This window comes from Neophocaena asiaeorientalis, unplaced genomic scaffold (genome assembly GCF_003031525.2).
Source record: "Neophocaena asiaeorientalis asiaeorientalis breed wild unplaced genomic scaffold, Neophocaena_asiaeorientalis_V1.1 scaffold30, whole genome shotgun sequence".
Lineage (NCBI taxonomy): Eukaryota > Metazoa > Chordata > Mammalia > Artiodactyla > Phocoenidae > Neophocaena > Neophocaena asiaeorientalis.
The window spans coordinates 1,859,290-1,879,110 of NW_020174923.1; the positions used below are offsets into that span (position 1 = coordinate 1,859,290).

General features: G+C 48.9%; 1 protein-coding gene and 1 non-coding gene across 17 annotated transcripts in view; both read left to right on the top strand.

Annotated features, from left to right (window-relative positions):
* ARSG (arylsulfatase G) overlaps positions 1-19,821 on the top strand; it is a 134,547-nt gene that overhangs the window by 24,833 nt on the left and 89,893 nt on the right. For 9 of the 16 annotated variants that reach the window (XM_024760990.1, XM_024760983.1, XM_024760981.1 and 6 more), the window contains exons 1-2: positions 15-818; positions 16,044-16,715. In XM_024760990.1, the coding sequence (XP_024616758.1) occupies positions 16,498-16,715 (218 nt within the window). In that variant the 5' untranslated portion in view covers positions 15-818; positions 16,044-16,497. Of the gene's footprint in view, positions 1-14; positions 819-868; positions 1,164-5,317; positions 6,203-16,043; positions 16,716-19,821 lie in introns of those variants that run through there. The other 7 variants (XM_024760986.1, XM_024760973.1, XM_024760974.1 and 4 more) reach the window with 6 other exon arrangements.
* Positions 15,442-15,514, top strand: TRNAE-CUC (transfer RNA glutamic acid (anticodon CUC)). The gene has a single exon. It is a non-coding gene; the product is annotated as a tRNA-Glu (tRNA).

The following is a 19,821-nucleotide window of genomic DNA, read 5'->3' on the forward strand; positions in this document are numbered from 1 at the left end:
CCACTCTGCGGACACGTCCGGCCGGACGTGCGGGGTCCCCGGGCCGCCTCCCTTCCCGCCGGCCCCGCCCGCGCCCGCAGGGCTTGGGCTCCCGGCTGTGGCGGCTCCGCGCCCGCCCCGGGCAGAACAGGTTCCTTCCAGTTCGGGTGTGAGCTGCGCGCGCGGCGCCGCGGACCCCGAGTTCCTCCTCTCATGCCCGCTTCCCCCGATTTCGTCAACTCGCGCACCCCAGCGGTTCCCCTGGCGGGGGGGGTGGTGTGTGCGGGCCCCAGGAAGCTCGCGGCCGGCTGTCACGGGCGCTTTGCTTTCCCCCCTTTGCTGCAGAAGCGACAGCATCGCGTTGCGCGCGAGGGATGTGGGCGAGCAGCCGGGCTGAGTCAGCATCCCCGGCCCGGGGCGCGCGCGCATCCTCCCCGCCAAGCGGGAGGCGACGTCCACACAGGTGCCAGGCCGCAGAACTCGCGGGGAGCTCCGGTGGGCGAGGGACCCGGACGTCGAGGGGGTGCGTGCCCCTCATCCCTGAGTCCCGGACCCCAGGGTCACAGGGGGCTCAGCAGATGATGCTCGGGAGCCTCAGTAAGGAGCTCGTCACGGGGACAAAGCCGTGTGTTGGGTCCCAGGCGTTTCGGAGCCCGCGGGGGCACAGACTCGGCCGCCTGCTGTCCACCTCACGTCCCCAGGGCCTCTTTGAGAACTGCTCGGAAGCAGAATGCCTTATTCTCCGCGTCCCCCTGCCGACTCTGGCACCAGCCGCTCCCCGCATTGGGTTCGGAGAATGTGCTTCTGATGTGAGAAACTCGGGAGAGCCTCCTTTGGGGGTGCGTGTACCTAGGGTCGCCACCGGGAGGAGTCGGCGGTCTGAATCGTAATTAAAAGCCCTTTGCGGTCGCTGCCTGATTTCTCCCGTGATTTTGGCATCGGGTCTACTGGGTTAAGTGCCATTTTGTGCTGTTAACAAGCTCTGGCGCGGGTTCGGGGAGCAGGTGTGTTGGCGCAGAGTGCCTGCTTACGACCGGGACGGTACAGCCGGGGGCCACTGATGAGCTTCGCAACCTTGCCCGAGTAACCTAGCTTCCTGGGGGCAATCATGGTATTCCCAGAGTCAAAGGATCTAATTGATGATGCCGGGGAAGGACAGATCACAGCGACCGGCGTTATGTATGGTACGCCCTCACTAGCCAGTAGCTCTTACTGTTACTGCTGTTTGTGGCTTTCCAAGTCCAACAGCTGACTGCAGCACACATCCTGCACGCGGTCCTTTTTCGAGCTGTTCTTCCAGGACTCCACACGTTATGAAATTTAGAATGTGACTTTAACCACCGGCATGAAAGCACTTGATGCTAAAATAGGAATGCCTGTAAATATAGCTTAGGATCTTACGGTGCCTTGGGACCTGTCCCTGCTGAGTGTGGAAATGTCACATTTAACATGACACAGCACATACTGTATTGAGACCTGCTTAGGAACCTAGGGGTGCAGCCCATTAACTATAGCTGAGTGACTCCAAGCAAGTCACCAAAGATCTTGGTGCTTCAGCTTCTTGGTTTTAAAAATTAGGCAAATAATGCAGAAAGCCCTAGGGGTGAATGAACGTTTGGGAAGGTCACATCCGAGTGTATGACCAGGTGAGATGGCTAGCTGTTGGAGGAGCATATGACTGCAATGTTGATAACAATAATAATGTAGTGCTATTCTGTTAGTATTACTTATACCTATTAGTATTTGTTTTGCACTTTTGCTTTGTTCCCTGTATTAGGTGTGGTTCACGTGATCTAGTTTTAAGCCCATCGGCAACCTTCTACAGTTGACACTCCTCTCCATTTTACAGATGAGAAGAGTTGAGGCACAGAGCACGGAAGGGATTTTCCCCAAGGTTTAGACACACTGGCTCTTTTTGCAACTGAGAGCGCTTCCAAGTATGACATTTGCCACCTGCGCTCGGATAACAGCAAAAGGTGTCCGGAAACCCAACCCCTGTCCAGTCTTGCCAGCCACACACTGGTGACATTTGCCCACCATGATTAGAGGCTGGCTTCACCTTGTTCCCTGAATCCTAGTGAGACCAAGTGTGAAAACCCCTGTTTTTCTCTCTCTTCCAGGGAAAGCAAAGGAGGGAAAGCACTGCATTACCATGCTAATCAATTACCTCCCCCCCCCAAAAAAAAGAAAAACAAAACTAACTCTGTTTAGTTCTAAATACGAACAAAAGGACCTTTAGAACCCGGAGTACAGAACCAGAAAAATCAGGAAATTAAGTTCAGGGTTCAGCGCCCCTCTTAGCCTCTTCTGTTGTGTCTGTCGCAACCCAAGTGGCGGCAGAGCCCCTAGGGCCCTTCGTTTACAGGGGGCAAGGCTATAATGATGCCTTTAGAAAGTCCCACAACATCTCTGGAAATGCATTGGCTCCCGAGAGCTGTCCCCACTGCTGTCTCTTTTCTAGCCCTCCTGTTTTGGCTCATTTGCATGAGAACAGATTCCTTTGTGCAGACTTGGCCTGCCGGGTCTCTGTCGACGTTCCGAGTCCTTCTAGTCTGCATGTTGGGTTGCTAGGCAGATATGACCCTGGCTTGCAAATAAGCTCCCTGCATTTACCAGCCCGTGAGAACTTCAACTTGGGCTAAGTAGACTGAAAGGAATCTTGTCTGGAGCTCAGGGAAGTTATAAGCCTGCTTTTAAGGGCTGGGTCTTGAGAGCAGCCAAGGAAGAGGGAGAGCCCTGGACAGCCTGCCCACCGCCCGCTCTCCTCCTTCCCTGTCTCGGCACCATGTGCCTGTCTTACCACGAGTATTCGATGAACTCAAACTCTCGCTTTAAAACGTTAATATCTGCTTCTCCGGACAGCACGGAACTTCACAGACTTTTCCCTCTAGGAATCCTGACTCTCGAGGTGGAGGTGCTGGGTTTATCTTGAGGTTTACAGGATTTCCCCCAGCCCTGACATTTGACGGTTTGAGGGAAACAGAAATGCATGTTTTGGGGAGAATGTGAAGATTTCCCAATGGGAAGATCTGTTCTGAGGCACAGTTTGGGGGGAATCGCTTTTCAGAACATCAGCTCTTTCCTGAAGCTGACTTGCCTGAGAATCCAGCATGGGGCAGGCCCGCTGTTCCTTTATTCCTGCCTGGTGGGCCTTCTCTTGCTTAGAGCCAAGATCTCACTAGGGTGCCCTGCTCTAGCTGTAAACACCTCTGGGGGGAAGGTCAAAATATTATGTCAGGGAAAGCTCCTTTCTTCAAGTCAACGTGTCCCATCTCCCAAGTGCATCTTGTTAAAGATGCATTTCCAAGAAAGTTACCTTGTGCTTAATAATAGTTTGTCAAAATTGATAATATATGTTGTTTGATTCGAAACAATGACTTACAGTAGTAGGGATAGTGGCTCGACCCAGGAGGGATTTTTTTTTTTTTTTTACACTTGGAGCAAAGCATAAGCAATTAAATTTCAATTTCTACACAAAGTCTGTGTTCCAGAAAAGTAGGATAAGGTAAGTCACTACTTCTGCACATAAAGGTCTAGTATATTGAGATAGAATGGAAATACAGTTCTGAAAAAAAGAGAATAGAAAATTTCCAGCCTGATGAGAACTCTTCTCAAGTAATTTTTGAATGAATGATGGTGGGAATTCCCTGACGGTCCGGTGGTTAGGACTCGGCGCTTTCACTGCTGGGGCCTGGATTCAATCCCTGGTCAGGGAACTAAGATCCCGCAATTGCTCTGGTGTTTATATGACATGGGATACATTGAAAAGCGTGGTTTAATCGTTTTGTTATAAAAGTCAACATTTATGGATACAATCGAAGTGATAACTTTTGCAGCTATTTAGAATTGTGACGAAGCAATGAAGGTAACTTAACCCTGTGTGAGGGTTTTAGGGGCTGAATGTTTGTGCCCCTCACCATTCAGATGTTGAAGCCCCTCCCCCTCCCCTCCCCCCTCCCCCCTGCAATGTGACAGTATCTGGAGATGGGGCCTTTGGGAGGAATTAGGGTTAGATAGGTCATGAGGGTGGGGCCCATGTGATGGAATTCGTGCCCTTATAAGAAGAGGAAGAGAGAGAAATCTCTCTGTCTCTCCGTGTCTCTCTCTGTGAGCACCCACTGAGGAAAGGCCATGTGAGGGTGCAGTGAGAAGACAGCCATCTACAAGCCAGGAAGGGAGCTCTCACTAGCACCTGACCTTGCTGGCACCCTGATCTCAGACTTCTGGCCACCAAAACCAGGAGAAAAGACATTCCTATTTTTTAAGCCACCCAGTCTGTGGTATTTTGCTATGGCAGCTTGAGTTAATACAGAAGGGGTGTTTTGTTTTTCCAGATTCTTTTAGTGGATAACCCAAGCAGAAACATTTGCAGGCCAATGAGGAGGATCCATATTAGTATGAGGACAAGAAAGATGTGGTTCCCTGATCTCCCTGGAGAGAGAAAACAAACCCAAGAGTCACCACACTGGACTGTGAAAGGCAAGGGAAGGGGCTGTGTAATTGAGAGGTTTGGTGGAAGATGCTATAAATGTTAAGATGCATGTGAACATGGACTCCAAGGCCCGACTTGGAATCCCAGGTCTGCCCCGGTAGCTGTGTCACCTTGGGCGAATTAACTGCTCTCCACCTCCGTCTGCTCATCCACGAAAGGGGGATGATAATAATAATAATACCTCCCTCAGAGGGTAGTTGTGTGGGGAGCTTAGTGCTGTGTTGCTAGGTTAACGGAATTAACCTGTGTAAGAGGCTGGGGGCGTTGAGGAAGATGGAGCTCGGTGGGCCTAGAATGGGTAGGAAAGTTCTTGCAAGCACTGGCAAGGCGGAGGGGAGAAGGATGAAGAGAATGAGAGGAAGGTGGTGGGGGGGGGGAGAGTATGCTGGATTCGGGGACAGGGAGGTCACCTCCCCACCCAGGGTACCAGGGGCCTCTGGTGATCTGAATTCTCTCACGCCTGGTTACCATTCTGGGCAGTGTTGATGTATCACTGTGTGCATTGCGTTCACTCTGGAGTAACTTTTACTTGGATGTTAACACTGACATTTGTCCTTTTTTGTCTCCATTGTTTACTGCTCCTGTAGTTTTGTCATCTTCTCACTGCTTATAAAGAAAAAAAATGAGAGAACAATGGCCTTGAGGAGGCCTCTATAAATGATCTCAAGCCTGTTGCAAGAGTCCTAAAAACAGAACAAAACAAAAATTAAAATTCTCGGAACCAAGTAATTTTAATCACATTGCTTTCAGGAACAAATACATGTCATATTAGACTCATGGCACGGTCGTGAGTCATGAAGTTTTGGAAAGTGCTGGGTGTGGGACCACTGGGTTTTGTCCCCACCAAACCAGACTTCCTTTGGATAATTGTTGACGTCCCACCCATCATGTTCCTCAAAGTCCAAGGAATGAAAACCTGCTCTCCTGCTATGTTTCTTGCCTAAAGGGAGAAGCTAGCTTTCCCCATCTTGTCTAAACACGCACAGCCTGTCCGGCTGCTCCCTGGAACAATACACACCGTCAAGCTTCTATTTTAACCCTGTCGGAGCAGTGCATCCATGCATTTCCAGGTGGCTAGCGGGATGAGGCAAAGAAGCTAGAAGGATGCTCCAGGACTGTGTTAGGCGTTTGAGGCAAGGAGGGACACTGCCCTGCTGTGGTCGGTGGAGGGCTCTGGCCTCTGTGTTGAGCTCAGATGCTTAGTAGGGATCTGGGGCGGGGCTGGGTACAGGCAACATCCGTCCGTCCTTCCAGCCCACGTCCATTGCTCCTCTGTCCGGACAGCCTCTGCTCACACAGCCCACTCATGCGCACTGGCGAATGCAGTAGTTTCCCAGGCCACAAAACCACACCTCGGAGGATGTGGTCCTTACTCTCAAAGTGTTTACTCCAGTTTAGAAGAGAGGACACATATGTGATTGTCACCTAAAGCGGCACGTCAGCAAGGGCGCTTTTGCAAGTGAGAATCTCAGAGGCAGGGGAACTGAGAAAGGTCATCTGAATTTAGGGAAGTGACGAGATGAAGCTGAGTTTTCAGGGTGGAATGGAGGCTCGGCCGTAGTGGTTCAGGTCAGAGGCGCTCATTTGGCAAATATGGGCTGAGCGCTTCCTGGGTTGGGTAACCGGATTATACAGTGTGTGAAGCAGATAGACATCCCTTCCCTCGTGGAATTCACACCTTAGAGTTGTGGTGTTTTCTTGTCGGAGCAGTTAGCTCAGTGTCGTGGACAGGTAATCCTTTTGGGTGTTTCTGATATTAAAATGTAATTCCCACTTTCTTCTTAAAAAGTTTTTTATGGGAGTATAGTTGATTTACAATGTTGTGTTAGTTTCAGATGTACAGCAAAGTGAATCTGTTGTACCTATACATATATCTGTGCTTTTTCGGATTCTTTTCCCACATAGGCCGTTATAGAGTACTGAGTAGAGTTCCCGGTGCCGTACAGTAGGTCCTTATTAGTTATCTGTTTTATATATAGTAGTGTGTATATGTCAATCCCAATCTCCCAGTTTATCCCTTCCCCTGTTACCCTGGTAACCATGAGTTTGTTTTCTACGCGTGTGACTCTATTTCTGTGTTATGGGTAAGTTCATTTGTACCCCTTTTTTTTTTTAGATTTCACATATAAGCGATATCATGTGGTATTTGTCTCGCTCTGTCTGGCTTACTTCACGCAGGATGACAGTCTCTAGGTCCGTCCATGTGGCTGCAAATGGTGTTACGTAATTCCCACTTTCAACTGGCAGCATCAGCAAAGGACGGTTTCCCTCACAGCCCCTCCACGTCTTGACCTCGTACTGCTACGCTGTCCAGAACCAGGTTTGCTGGTAGGCAGTGTACTCCAAGGACCATGCTAGGTGTCACCAGAGTCTGCCCGGGACAGAAGGACCCAGCTCAGGTTTTCCCAAAACAGCACCGACAACCATGGGACTGTGTGAGCAGGAACTATAGTTTGGAGCTTTGAAAATGCACATCAGGATGACTCTTCACCTTCCCTTTGGCCTTGTTGTAACCATGGTGTTTGTATCTTTTACCTTTTCTGGGTTCAGAATCCAACAGCCAAGAATGCTGACAGACAGTTACGACCAAGAGTCAGCCAAGAGCTGGAGGGCGTCTGGTCTCACCATCTAACTTGGAACAGTTTTGCTTAATATTAATTGTAGTAACGCTCTGACTTTGCATATGGTACTTTTTCAGAGCATTCTCATGTCTGTTATCTCCTTATCCTCAAGCCAGTTGAGAGAGGGGAGAATAAGAGTCCACATCTCTGAGCACTTATTGGGAGCAGGCACTCGTATTGGGTTATTTCATCCTCATGCTGGGTTTGGGGTGGAGGAACTTTTCTATGGCTGTTTTTCAGGTAAGTGGGGAAACTGAGGCCCAGAGAAATTCCACAACCTATCCAAAGTCACACAGCTAGGAAATGACTCTTCTGCATCCTGGACACATATTCTTCTGCAGACAGGCCATCACATCCCCAAAGCCAATTCTCCAAAAAGCAGATTTGCCAAGTAACTACTTCACTGAATTGAGCTTTTTTTTTTTTTTTTTGGCCAGACTGCACGGCTTGCGGGATCTTAGTTCCCCAACTGGGGATCGAACCCCGGCCCATGGCAGTGAGAGCACAGAGTCCTAACCACCGGACCACTGGACTGCCAGGGAATTCCCTGAATTAAGCGTTTTTTTTCCCCCAAGTTTTGGTCTTATCCTTACTTCTGCCCCTGCTTCAGCCGCAGAGGTTCTCAGATAAAACTTAGCTCGAGGACTTCCCTGGTGGCGCAGTGGTTAAGAATCCACCCACCAGTGCAAGGGACACAGGTTCGAGCCCTGGTCCGGGAAGATCCCACATGCAGCGGAGCAAATAAGCCCGTGCGCCACAACTGCTGAGCCCGTGTGCCACAACTACTGAAGCCCGCACACCTAGGGCCTGTGCTCCGCAACAAGAGAAGCCACTGCAATGAGAAGCCCGTGCACCACAACGAAGAGTAGCCCCCTCTCGCCGCAGCTAGAGAAAGCCCGCACGCAGCAACAAAGACCCAACGCAGCCAAACATAAACAAATAAATAAATTTATTTAAAAAAAAACAAACTTAGTTCGAATCTCTCTTATCAGGCTTGGGCTGCCATAGCAAAATACCACAGAATGGGGGCTTACACACAGAACTTTGTTTCTCACAGTTCTGGAGGCTGGGAAGTCTAAGATCAAGATGCCGGCTGATTTGGTTCTTGGGGAGGAGAGAGAGAGAGAGAGAGAGAGAGAGAGAGAAGTGAGAGAGAAGAGAGAGAGCTCTCCCCTGTCTCTTCAAATAAGGGCACTAATCCCATCGTGAGGGCTGCCCCCTCAGTGACCTCCTCTAACCCTGATTGTCTTCCAAAGGCCCATCTCCAAATACTACCCTACTGAGGGGTAAGGCTCCAACACAGGAACTTGGAAAGGACACCAGCATTCAGTCCATAATGGAACCTGACATATTTCATTGCAGAGGTACAACAGATCTGGGGAAAGGATAAATCTGCAAAAACAGAAGAGACAGTAGGTAGCGTTTAAGAGAAAGTTTTCCCTCTTCTCATGCAAAAATGAGACAGGAAAAAATGAAGCTTTGACACATGAACCCCAATCAGTCTTCTTTTTCTTTCTTCACAAATTTATTTATTTATTTATTTTTGGCTGCGTTGGGTCTTCGTTGCTGTGCGTGGGCTTTCTCTAGTCGCGGTGAGCAGGGGCTACCCTTCATTGTGGTGCACGGGCTTCTCCTTGTGGTGGCTTCTCTTGTTGTGGAGCACAGGCTCTAGGCACACGGGCTTCAGTAGTTGTGGCGCACGGGCTTAGTTGCTCCGCGGCATGTGGAATCTTCCCGGACCAGGGCTCGAACCCGTGTCCCCTGCACTGACAGGCAGATTCTTAGACCACTGTGCCACCAGAGAAGCCCCAATCAGATTTTTGATGATACTAACAAATGATGGTTTATTTAAAAAAGGGGGGCTTTACTAGAATTGCAATTATACTTTATTTTATTTTTTAATTTTTGAATTTTTTTAAAGCCTTTATTGAATTTGTTACAATATTGCTTCTGCTTTATGTCTTGGTTTTTTGGTCGCGAGGCATATGGGATCTTAGCTCCCTGACCAGGGATCGAAACTGCACCCCCTGCATTGGAAGGCAAAGTTTTACCCACTGGACCGCCAGGGAAGTCCCTGTGATTATATTTTAAAATAATTCTTATAATTTAGAGAGCTACATAGAAATGTTTGTTGATGAAGTTGCATGATATCTGAGATTTGTTTCCAAGTAATCCAGTATAAGTGGAGGATGAGGGAAAGACAAGTAGGAGGGGAGACGGGTAAAACCAGACTGGCCCTGTGTTGACAATTGTTGAATCTAGATGTTGGGTAGGTATGTGTGAGTTTCTCAACTTCTGTATTTTGACAACTTTCATAACAAAAAGTTTAATAATTTAATAATAAACACCGCTTTGTAAAAAGTCCTTAGACATTTGGCAAACAGGCTTTAAGGGAGTGGATTTCAGGTAATTGACTGTAAGCCCTTTTCATTGGATCCCACCCCTCATGATTTTTCTTCTCAAGTGGAGGATGGAGTTTTATAGGAAGGATGTTATTCAGAGACCCACCTGCTCTCTCTGTTTTTCTGACCCGTGTTCAAGGACCCAGATGTAATTTCTGCAGGGCTACTGAGTTTTAGATGCGTGGTGTGATGTCACCTCTGATTTCCCAAGTTGGCTCTTGCCACATGGCTTCCTTCTGGGTCAGTCCCAACAAGTGGTTCCAGCCTAAAGCCAGGCAGGATGTCATCTGTTCCTGTGGATGAGTTTCCTGGCATCCCTGGGGTCACAGAGGTTGATATTCCCAACAGGGTGTGGCTATAGGTCTTCAAGCTTAACATTTAAAAAAAAATTATCTAAGTGGAATTGCTCTCCCAGTTTGGATGGAGGTACTGAAAGATTTCTTTTGCTCCAGTTAGAAGATAAATGAGTCGGGGGATGTACTGTACAACAGGGTGACTATAGTGAACCTGCCGTGTGGAATATTTGCAAGTTGTTAGGAGAGTAGATTCTCAAAGTTCTCACTACAGGGAGAAAGCATTTGTTTTTCTTCTCTGTCTCCCATTTTCTTGCGTCTCTATGAGATGATGGCTGGTAACTAAATTTACTGTGGTCATCGTTTCACAATATATGTGTGTCAAGTCATTACGCTGCGTGCGTTAGACTTACACAGGTGCTGTACGTCAAAGATACCTCAATAAAATGAAAAGAAAAAAGATGACAGAAAACAGATGTCCTGTGCATCCCCTGTTGGGCTAAGACTGCGACCCCGCGCGTACGCTCTAAGAAATCTTCCTGAGTTGGGCCAGCCCCAAGCTGACATGTTGGGGTCTAGAGGCAAAGGGAAGGGGCCTTGAGGATGTTTATTACACATAGATGTTAAATGACCATCTGATGTTGGCCGCCAAGGTAACTGGATTTTCCTCTGCCCTTGGGCTTGGATGAGGGCGAGGCAAAATTTAAGGAGGTGCTCACCGGCAGGGCTGCGCTTGCGGTCAGGGCACCTGAGCTGCAGCGCCACCTCCTTAAGTTTTGCGCCCTGGGCGCTTGGCTTGCCTCACTCCAGCACTGTCTCTCACCTGGACTCACCTGGGCTCACCTGGACTCACCTGGACTGTGACAATGGACTCTTAATCTCTCAGTAGAGCAGCCAGAGGGATTCTGTTACGTTGAAAGTCAGAGCTTGGTGCTCTTGCCTGAATCCTCTGGCTCAGGAGAGGCTGTCTTCCTCCCGATTCCAACTAATCCTCGCCCTTCCTCACTCCGAGGCTTCTCCTGCGGCTTCTCGGCTGCCCTCACGTGCCCCAGCCCTGCGCCCTGCTGGGTTCTCTGCCCGCGCGGCATCCCTTCCCGACTGAACCTCCCAGAGCCGCAGAGCTTCCTCCCCTTCTCTCCTGGATCCACCTAGAAAGATCACCTTGTCAGTGAGGTGGTCCCCGCCCTTCTCCTTTAACTCGCCCCTGCTCACTGGCTCGCTCTCCCCAGTCCCCTTCCTGTGGTGATTTTCTCCCTGATGCGTTTCCTGGGTCCACGTCTTCCCCTTCTCCCCCCAGCAGGTAAGTGGCAGGAGGGCAGTGGGGTCTGTGTGTCATTCACTGCTGAACGCACAGCGCCCAGATCGAGACCTGTGCCTCGGTCCCCATTCGCCGGATGGATCACTGAAGGCACGGGGTTTGCGGGGGGGGGCGGGGGGGGAATCATTTCCGACAGACGTGGGCAGCTGGTGCCCTGGGACCCCCGCGTGACTCCTGGCTGCAGCCAGCGCCCCCAGTGACCGTGGTCCGACTGGGCGGGTGAAACCACAGAACTCTGCAACCAGAGATCACACTCCCTCTGCGCCTTTGTCTTTCTTGGCCTTAGCTCATCCGAAGCTTTGTCTTTGGAAAACCAACAGAGCCCTCTGCCAGAAAGGTCTGCTCGACTGTCTTGTTGCTTCAGCTGTTTGCAAGGCACTCTTGCGGGCTGCTTGGCCACGGGGGGCCCACGGGGAGCCAGGGTCAGGTGATGGGCAGCCGGCCCGGGTGTGCAGCCTGCAGAGCACATCTTCAGGGCAGCTCCTCCTTTCCAAGGCCCACAGCCCCGCCTGTGAGTCGTTTCCGTGATGAGTACCCTTCCCCATCAGCAAGCCCGGAACCCAAAGGGAGGCCAGACGTTAGCAGGCCCAGCGGCCTTGTTACGGCGGGGTCGTGGAAAAGAGCACAGACCATCGCAGAGCTGATTGGCAGCCGGAGCTCCTGAGGACACGGGCGGGGTTGGTGCTGTGCTCAGCAAAATCTATCCCAGTCAGCTCAGATGGCCCTTCCTTGGGCGTGCACGTTGAGTAAGGTGGTTGATTACCTTCCAGCCCAGTGGAAGGAGGGGCAAAGGCTTTATTTGTCAAATGCTCCCCCTTCTTCCTAAGCCCCCAGGAGTGCTCCTTGCCTGTGTCCACTCTCCCTTCTTTTATTTATTTGGCTGTGTCGGGTCTTAGTTGCAGCGCGCGGGCTCTCTAGTTGTGGCACATGGGCCTAGTCGCCCCGCGGCTTGTGGGATCTTAGTTCCCCGACCAGGGATCGAACCCATGTCCCCTGCATTGGAAGGCAGATTCTTAACCACTGGACCCCCAGGGAAGTCCCCACTCTCCCTTCTGAGATGGGGAGTGTGACGTGTAAAGAAAGTTTGGGAGAGTAAACTCAGATAAGACACTGAGCCGGTAGTCTTTAAAAAAAGAGCTTTAAAAAAGATCTTGGATCTTTTAAAAAAAAGCACAACGACCCAGCCTTATTGAAGTAGGATCGACAAATAAAAATTATATACAACGTGATGTTTTGATATACATACACATTATAAAATGACCACAATCAAGCTAATTTAACACACCCGTCACCGTACATAGTTACCTTATACATTTTTTTGGTGGTGGAAACATTGAAGATCTGCTTTCTTTGCAAAATTTCAACTACGTAATACAGTTTTACGAACTCTAGTCACCGTGCTATACATTAGATCCTCAGAAGTGATTGATTCTTTTTTTTTTTTAATATTTATTTACTTATTTGGCTGTGCCAGGTCTTAGTTGCGGCACGTGGGATCTTTGTTGCCCCGTGTGAGATCTTCATTGCGGCACGTGGGATCTTTAGTTGTGGCAGGCATGTGGGATCTAGTTCCCTGACCAGGGATCGAACCTGGGCCCCTTGCATTGGAAGCGGCGTCTTAGCCACTGGACCGCCAGGGAAGTCCCAGAAGGGATTGATTCTACGTAACTGGTTGTTCGTACGTTGACAAACTCCCTTCCATCTCCCCCACCCCCCAGCCCCTGGCAACCGTCGTTCTCCTCTCTGCTCTTGTGAGCTCTGCTTTTTTAGATTCCACATGTGAGTGAGGTCACGTGGTATTTGTCTTTCTGTGCCTGGCTTGTTTCACCTCACAGAGTATCCGCCAGGTTCATCCAGGTTGTTGCGAATGGAGAAGAATTTCCTTCTTTTCCAAGGCCCAATAATTCCATTATGTGTGTACAATGCACACAGCTCATCTTCTTCACCTCTTCACCCATTACTGGTACTCGGCTATCGTGAATAATGCTACCATAAACATGGGGTGCCAGGAGCTCTTCAAGATATTAATTTCACTTCCTGTGGATGTATACCCGGAAGTGGGATTGCTGGATCATATGTTTGGTCTAGTTTTAATTTGAGGAACCTCCATACTGTTTTCCATAATGTCAGCTTGGATCTTAATCAAGGTCCGTGGCTTGAAGTCCATTCTTTGAATGTCTGACTTGCTTTTTCCCTTTAGTTAAAAACAATAAGTGGGGAAAGGATTAAACGTCTCCCTGGAGGTGTGGGCGTGAAGGCTAGGGCAATGGTGTACTGGCTAAATTAGCTTATTTCCATGCCATAAAAATTTTAAGTATTAATGATTCTCTTTGAAAACCTCAGAGGAATGTTTTATCCACAGAATTCTTAAGAAAAACAATCTGTTTACTTATGTTCCCACCTTAATTTTAACTTCCTTCTCAAGTGGTTTTTTTCTCCCCCCCGGGGCGTTTTGTGTTGGGTCATTCTGAAGTGGATTGTGGGTGAAGAGTGAGGAGGCTCTAGTGTTCCAAGCTAAGTAGCTTTAGGAAGGAAAGCTTCCTGCAACTGTTGCTCATGGTCAGAAGCCAGTAGAATAAGGCAGGTCAACAAGTGTTTGTTAGGCACCCTGCTTGTGCAAAGCCTCTTTCTTCTAGAAAGGGAGAAGTCTTTGGGGCCTCAAGATCAACAAATAGCAGTTGAATCTAATTGAGTTTGAAATAATAACTTTCCTTTTGGAAAACAGAAGAATTCGCGTTGCTGAACAATTGATTCATTGCCCTCCAGATGACCATGACTGTTGACTCGGAATTCCTTTTATTTTGATTAAGTGCATAGCTGCCTATCCTTGAGTTTATCTGGGTCTTCCAGAACTTACATACCTCCAACCACTCCCATCCATCTGGGTTGGCTGGCCGGCTTGGTCAGCTGTGCATTCCTTCCTCAAGGGCAGGGATACATAACTGGAAACGGCATCTGTCATAACCCCAGCCCTACTAGCACCTTTATATATTAGTATTACTGTTATTTTTTGAAGAATGTGACTGTTCATTTATTTATTTATTTGGTTGTGCTGCGTCTTAGTTGCGGCAGGCGGGCTCCTGAGTTGTGGCATGCGAACTCTTAGTTGCAGCATGCATGTGGGATCTAGATCCCTGACTGGGGATTGAACCTGGGCCCCCTGCATTGGGAGTGCGGAGTCTTAACCACTGCACCACCAGGGAAGTCCCGCATCTTTGTATATTATAATAACTTGGTTCTCCTTTAATGGGTTGGGTGTTCCACAGAGGTTTTTAAAATCTGATCCAGAATTTCAAGTCTCTGTCTCCTTACTAGCCTAGTCAGTTTAGGGCTTTTAGGTGAACTGGGGGTAAAATACGGTTTTAGTTATTCTGTGTTTCCATTTGCAACCTGCAGTTGAAAGCATAACCTTCCATTTCTGTCTTTCAGAACTCAACCTGATTTATTGTTTTGTGTTTTTCCACTGAAGCTGAATCATCTCTAGTTAGGTCTCTAGTTAGGTTAAGTATCAGTCAGGTTAATCACCTCCAGTTACGTTAGTTTTCTTCTCGGACCAGAATCTGGATATTTTTAACGAAGCATCTTGCTACTCAAAATGTGATCTCACGGCTACGTTAGAAATACAGACCCCAGGTCCCAGCCTCACCTACTGAATCTACATTTTAATAAAATCTCCAGCTGATTTGTATGTACATCTAAATGTGAAAAGCACCGGTTGAGCATGTCTTAAGATTTTCTTATTAAAAATTACATTGTCAAGATGTAAAGGGACACATTTCCGTTAAACATTTTTTGGACATTTTTTCCTAACATTTTATTATGAAACATTTCAAACATACAGCAAAATGGAAAGAGTTCTACAGTGAGCTCCCTAGACTGTCCACCTAGATTCTACCATTAACTGATTTTTTTTTTCTTTCCTTTTCTTCCCAATTAATTTCTATCAAGAATTTTATATAGAGGGACTTTGCTGGTGGTCCAGTGTTTAAGACTCCGAGCTCCCACTGCAAGGGGCCTGTGTTCAAATCCTGGTACAGGTACTAAGATCCCTCATGCCACACGGTGTGGCAAAAAAGCAAAAACAAAAACAGACTGCTCGGGCTTCCCTGGTGGCGCAGTGGTTGAGAGTCCGCCTGCCGATGCAGGGGACACGGGTTCGTGCCCCGGTCCGGGAAGATCCCACATGCCGCGGAGCGGCTGGGCCCATGAGCCATGGCCGCTGAGCCTGTGTGTCCGGAGCCTGTGCTCCGCAACAGGAGAGGCCACAACAGTGAGAGGCCCACGTACCACAAAAAAAAAAAAAACAAAAAAACAGACTGCTCCTTTATTGACGAATTCCCTGGCGGTCCAGTGGTTAGGACTCAGCACTCTCACTGCCGAGGGCCCAGGTTCAATCCCTGGCCAGGGAACTAAGGTGCGGCCAAAAAGAAAGAAAAAGAATTTTATATAGAAATGCTAGTTCACAGCATGACTGTTAGAAAGAATCATGTCTTGGTATAAGGTAATAAGGGTCTCACCCTTTCTTCTAGGATCCCTGTGGGTTTTGACAAGGTCGCGCTTAGTTTGGGAATTTCTTGTGGATCAGAGAAGCACCGTGAGGCAGGAGGTGGGGTGCGCTGGGATTTCACAGAGTGCTGCGGTGCCGGTCCCTTTGCCCCTCCACCCGGAACACGGGGCCTCGGTATATGCTCCTCTATACGGTGAGCGGGTTATGAGAGATCATCTCTACTGTTGCTTCCAACCCTGTAATTGTAGGTCTATTGCAAATATTAGCATCACTCTTTCTCCGGTGGAGAAAGCGATGAACCCGTTCAGTAGTCGAATAAGAAGGAGAACATCTGTCGGCATGGAAAAGTGATTATTTCCTAAGCTACTGAGTAAAACACAGCTGCACCGGCAGTTTCAACTCTGTTTTCTCGTCAATTTCTGTTCTTTCAGGAAACCTTACAGACACATGAAGCCTTCAACCATCTGGAACTCAGAAACTCGACTGGGACTGACTGTGGCTTCTAGACGGTCCAGGTGTTCTGCAGATGTGAAAACTTATCCCGCACTCGTCAGCTGGAGCCCCGAGTAGATGCAAGGCTCGAGCTCCGGCTCTCACATCTCTGAGCACAGAGGGGTCATCTCCTAAGTGGCCAGGGAGCAGTTGTTGACACTGAGGTCTGATTGCTGCACACGACCCGTCACCTTACGGGGCTGCGCTGGAGAAAGTCAAGTTCAGGGTTGTGAGTTTCCCGACTCTCGTGAATTAGGATTCCAGACGCGGGCCTCATTTCTGTAGCGCCCACCATCCCTGTAGGCATCACCACCACCACCATCACCACCAGCATCTTCTTGGAAACTCCACCACTGCATCACTGCACACAGTTGGAAACCTCCCCTGATCGCCATGGCCTGCCCTTTCCTAAAGGTTTTGTTGGTGGGGGTGAGTTTCCTGGGATGTCTTTATCCTCTCGTGGATTTTAGCTTCAGTGGGGAAACAAGAGAACAGAAACCGAATTTCGTGATCATTTTGGCAGATGACATGGGGTGGGGTGACCTGGGAGCAAACTGGGCAGAAACGAAGGACACTGCCAACCTTGATAAGATGGCTGCAGAAGGAATGAGGTGAGTCTGAGACGTCAAGCCGGCATCTCTTTGGATATTTCATCCTGACTCTTTTGGGGGGAGGGGGCCGCATAGAGCACTTAAAGAGCAATTGATGGGTCCATGTTGATTTAATTAATTGATTGATGAATTTGGTTTGAAGCCAGTACAGCATCGTGCAGGAGTCCATCCATCCATGCATCCATCCATCCATCTGTCCATACGATAACTGTTCTTTTTTTGGCCATGCTGCACGGCTTGTTGGGATCTTAGTTCCCTGGTCAGGGATCGAACCTGGGGCCCCGGCAGTGAGAGCGCTGAGTCCTAACTGCTGGACTGCCAGTGAATTCTGATAACGCTTGCTTATTGTGTGAGTGTCTCTGTGTGTGTGTGTGTGTGTGTGTGTGTGTGTGTATTAGGAGCTGGGAACACAAAGGTGAACAAATAACAATCCTTGCCCTCAAGCTCTCGTAGTGGAGACAGGTTGAAAGGAAAGTACAGATTACAATCGAGTCCGAGAGGCTGCATCAGGAATTTTTGGAGTCTGTGGGGAGGGCGTGGACCCCAGCCTGGGGGTTTAAGGGAGAAGGTGCCCTTGAAGAGTGACTGAAAGTCAGTGGGGCACATGAAGGCCAAAGGACTTACTTATCTGTGAGCGGACAGGACTTACTGGTGCACTTAACACTAAGGGACCACAAAAGGGGAGGAGGTGTATATCTGAACTGGCCGAAATTTTATGAATATTTTAGATCGGTTTTCTTCTTGGGCTGACGTTGATCTGACTGGCCCGCTCAGATCCCACCTGCCTGGGTTAAACCCCTCCTGTTGGCTCCGTGGGAATCATCCCAACCGGCTGTTAGGACAACACATGGGGTGTCTCTGGAGTTTCAGCCACTTGCATCCTTAAGCCGGGAGCTTTCCCCTGAGATAGGGACCCTTGGTGTCCCTGCGTCCGGTCTCACCCTCTCCAATCCATCCTCCTCACCTCAGCCAAGGTGAACTTTCTAGAAGCACTTCTCTGCTTCCAATCCTTCAGAGGCATTTGGTGACCCTAAGAACAAAATCCAAACTCCGAAGAGCAGTGTTCAAGCCTGGCCCATCCTCTGCACCGGTCCTCTGCACGGCCCCTCCTGTCTGAACGCTTCTTCAGCGGTTGCCTCCCTCTGTTTGGGCCTCACCTATGTGATTAGTTCTTCTTCTTCTTCTTTTTTAAGTTTAATTTTTATTTTATATTAGAGTATAGTTGATTTACAATGTGGTGTTAATTTCAGGTGTGCAGCAAAGTGATTCAGTTATACGTATAGCCATTCTTTTTCAGACTCTTTTCCTGCACAGGTTCTTACAGAATGTGAGCAGAGTTCCCTGTGCTGTACACTAGGTCCTTGTTGGTTAGCTATCGCCTTGATACGTATAGTGATTAGTTCTTCTCGATGCACTTTCCACTACTCCTGTTTTAGTTTCTACTCACCATCCGGTTCCTAATTCCACATGAGGTCCTCAGGAACCCTTTCTTGGATGCCTCAGGTCTACCTTTGCTGCTCTCCATGGTGACTGCTTAACCACCTGTGTTGGGTTCAATAGCGTCACCGCCAAATTCATGTCTACGCAGAGCCTCAGAACATGACCTTATTTGGAAATAGGGTCCTTGCAAATGTCATTAGTTAAAGACCTCTGTGATATACTACCTGATTTAGAGTGGTCCTAGATCCAACGACCGGTGTCCTTGTAAAAAGAGGAGGGGACATAGAGGGCCATGCAGCAGAGAAGGTGATGTGAAGATGGGGGCAGAGGATGGGGTGGTGTGCCTGCAAGCCAAAGACACCACCGGGAGCTGGAGGGAGGCCTGGAACAGACTCTTCCTCTGAGCCTCCGGAAGGAACCAACCCTGCTGCCATCTTGGTTTCAGACTTCTCGCCTCCTGAATTGTGAGAGAATACATTTCTATCATTGTTAAGCCACCAGCTTCTGGTAGTTTGTTATGGCAGCCACAGGAAATTATACACTGCCCTTCTAGCTCTGGGCTTCAGGAAGAAAAATGCCTTGTCTCTTCTTCCACCCTTGTATTCCTAACACGGTGCCCGGCACCTAGTGGGCCATTCAGAAGTATTTGTTCATCAGTAAATGGGCTTCAGGAGTTCAGGGTGCTTTGAAATGTCACCCCAAATTTTGCATGTCAGATTTTTTTTTTCTCCCTCGGGTTGAGAGTTAATGCAGAGCATTTAACAGATCCTCAAAAGGAACTGGGTTGCCAAGTGCTTAAGAACTTCTGCTTTTCGTGTCGAGGGTTTGTGGGGAAATATCTGGCCCATTATTTAAACCGAGATTTGTGAGCCTCGGGGTTCTTCTTATGAGCTGTCCCCGCCAGCACGCTGTCAGCCTGAGTGGAAGGGGCATCTCGGGGACCAGAGGCAAATACAGTTGGGTGGGCTCTGCTACTTTTTCCTCCCTTGGATGGAAATATTCTCTCCTTCGGAGCCTTGTGACAGTGGCCAGGCAGACAGCCCTCTGGCCCAAGGTTGACGGCTTTTCACTCTGTGCTTTGTTGACAGGAAAGCAAGCTTCCTGTGAGGCCAGGGATTGATTCATCACGGGCCTTTCGCTGCCTACTCACCGCCAGTGGGGAACCATGACTTTCAGAAAGAATGCTTATTGCCAAACAGGGGCTAAGGGTGACTTGAGAAACTATCTTTTCTATTGTCTCCCTTTTATTAGTGTGCTTGGCTGCCGCAGCAAATTACTACAGATCAGGTGGCCTGCGTGAAAAAGAATGAAATATTGGGACTTCCCTAGCGGTCCAGTGGTTAAGATTCCGCGCTCCCACTGCAGGGGGTGCGGGTTCGATCCCTTGTCGGGGAACTAAGATCCCACATGCTGCACATGTGGGATCTTAGTTCCCACGTGTGGGGAAAAAAAAAAAAAAGAATGAAATAGTGCCATTTGCAGCAACATGGATGGACCTAGAGATGATCATACTAAGTGAAGTAAGCCAGACAGAGAAAGACAAATACCATATGCTGTCACTTATACGTGGGATCGAAAATATGACACAAATGAACTTATGAACAGACTCACAGACGTAGAGAACAGACTTGTGGTTGCCAAGGGGGAGGGGAGGTGGGGGAGGGAT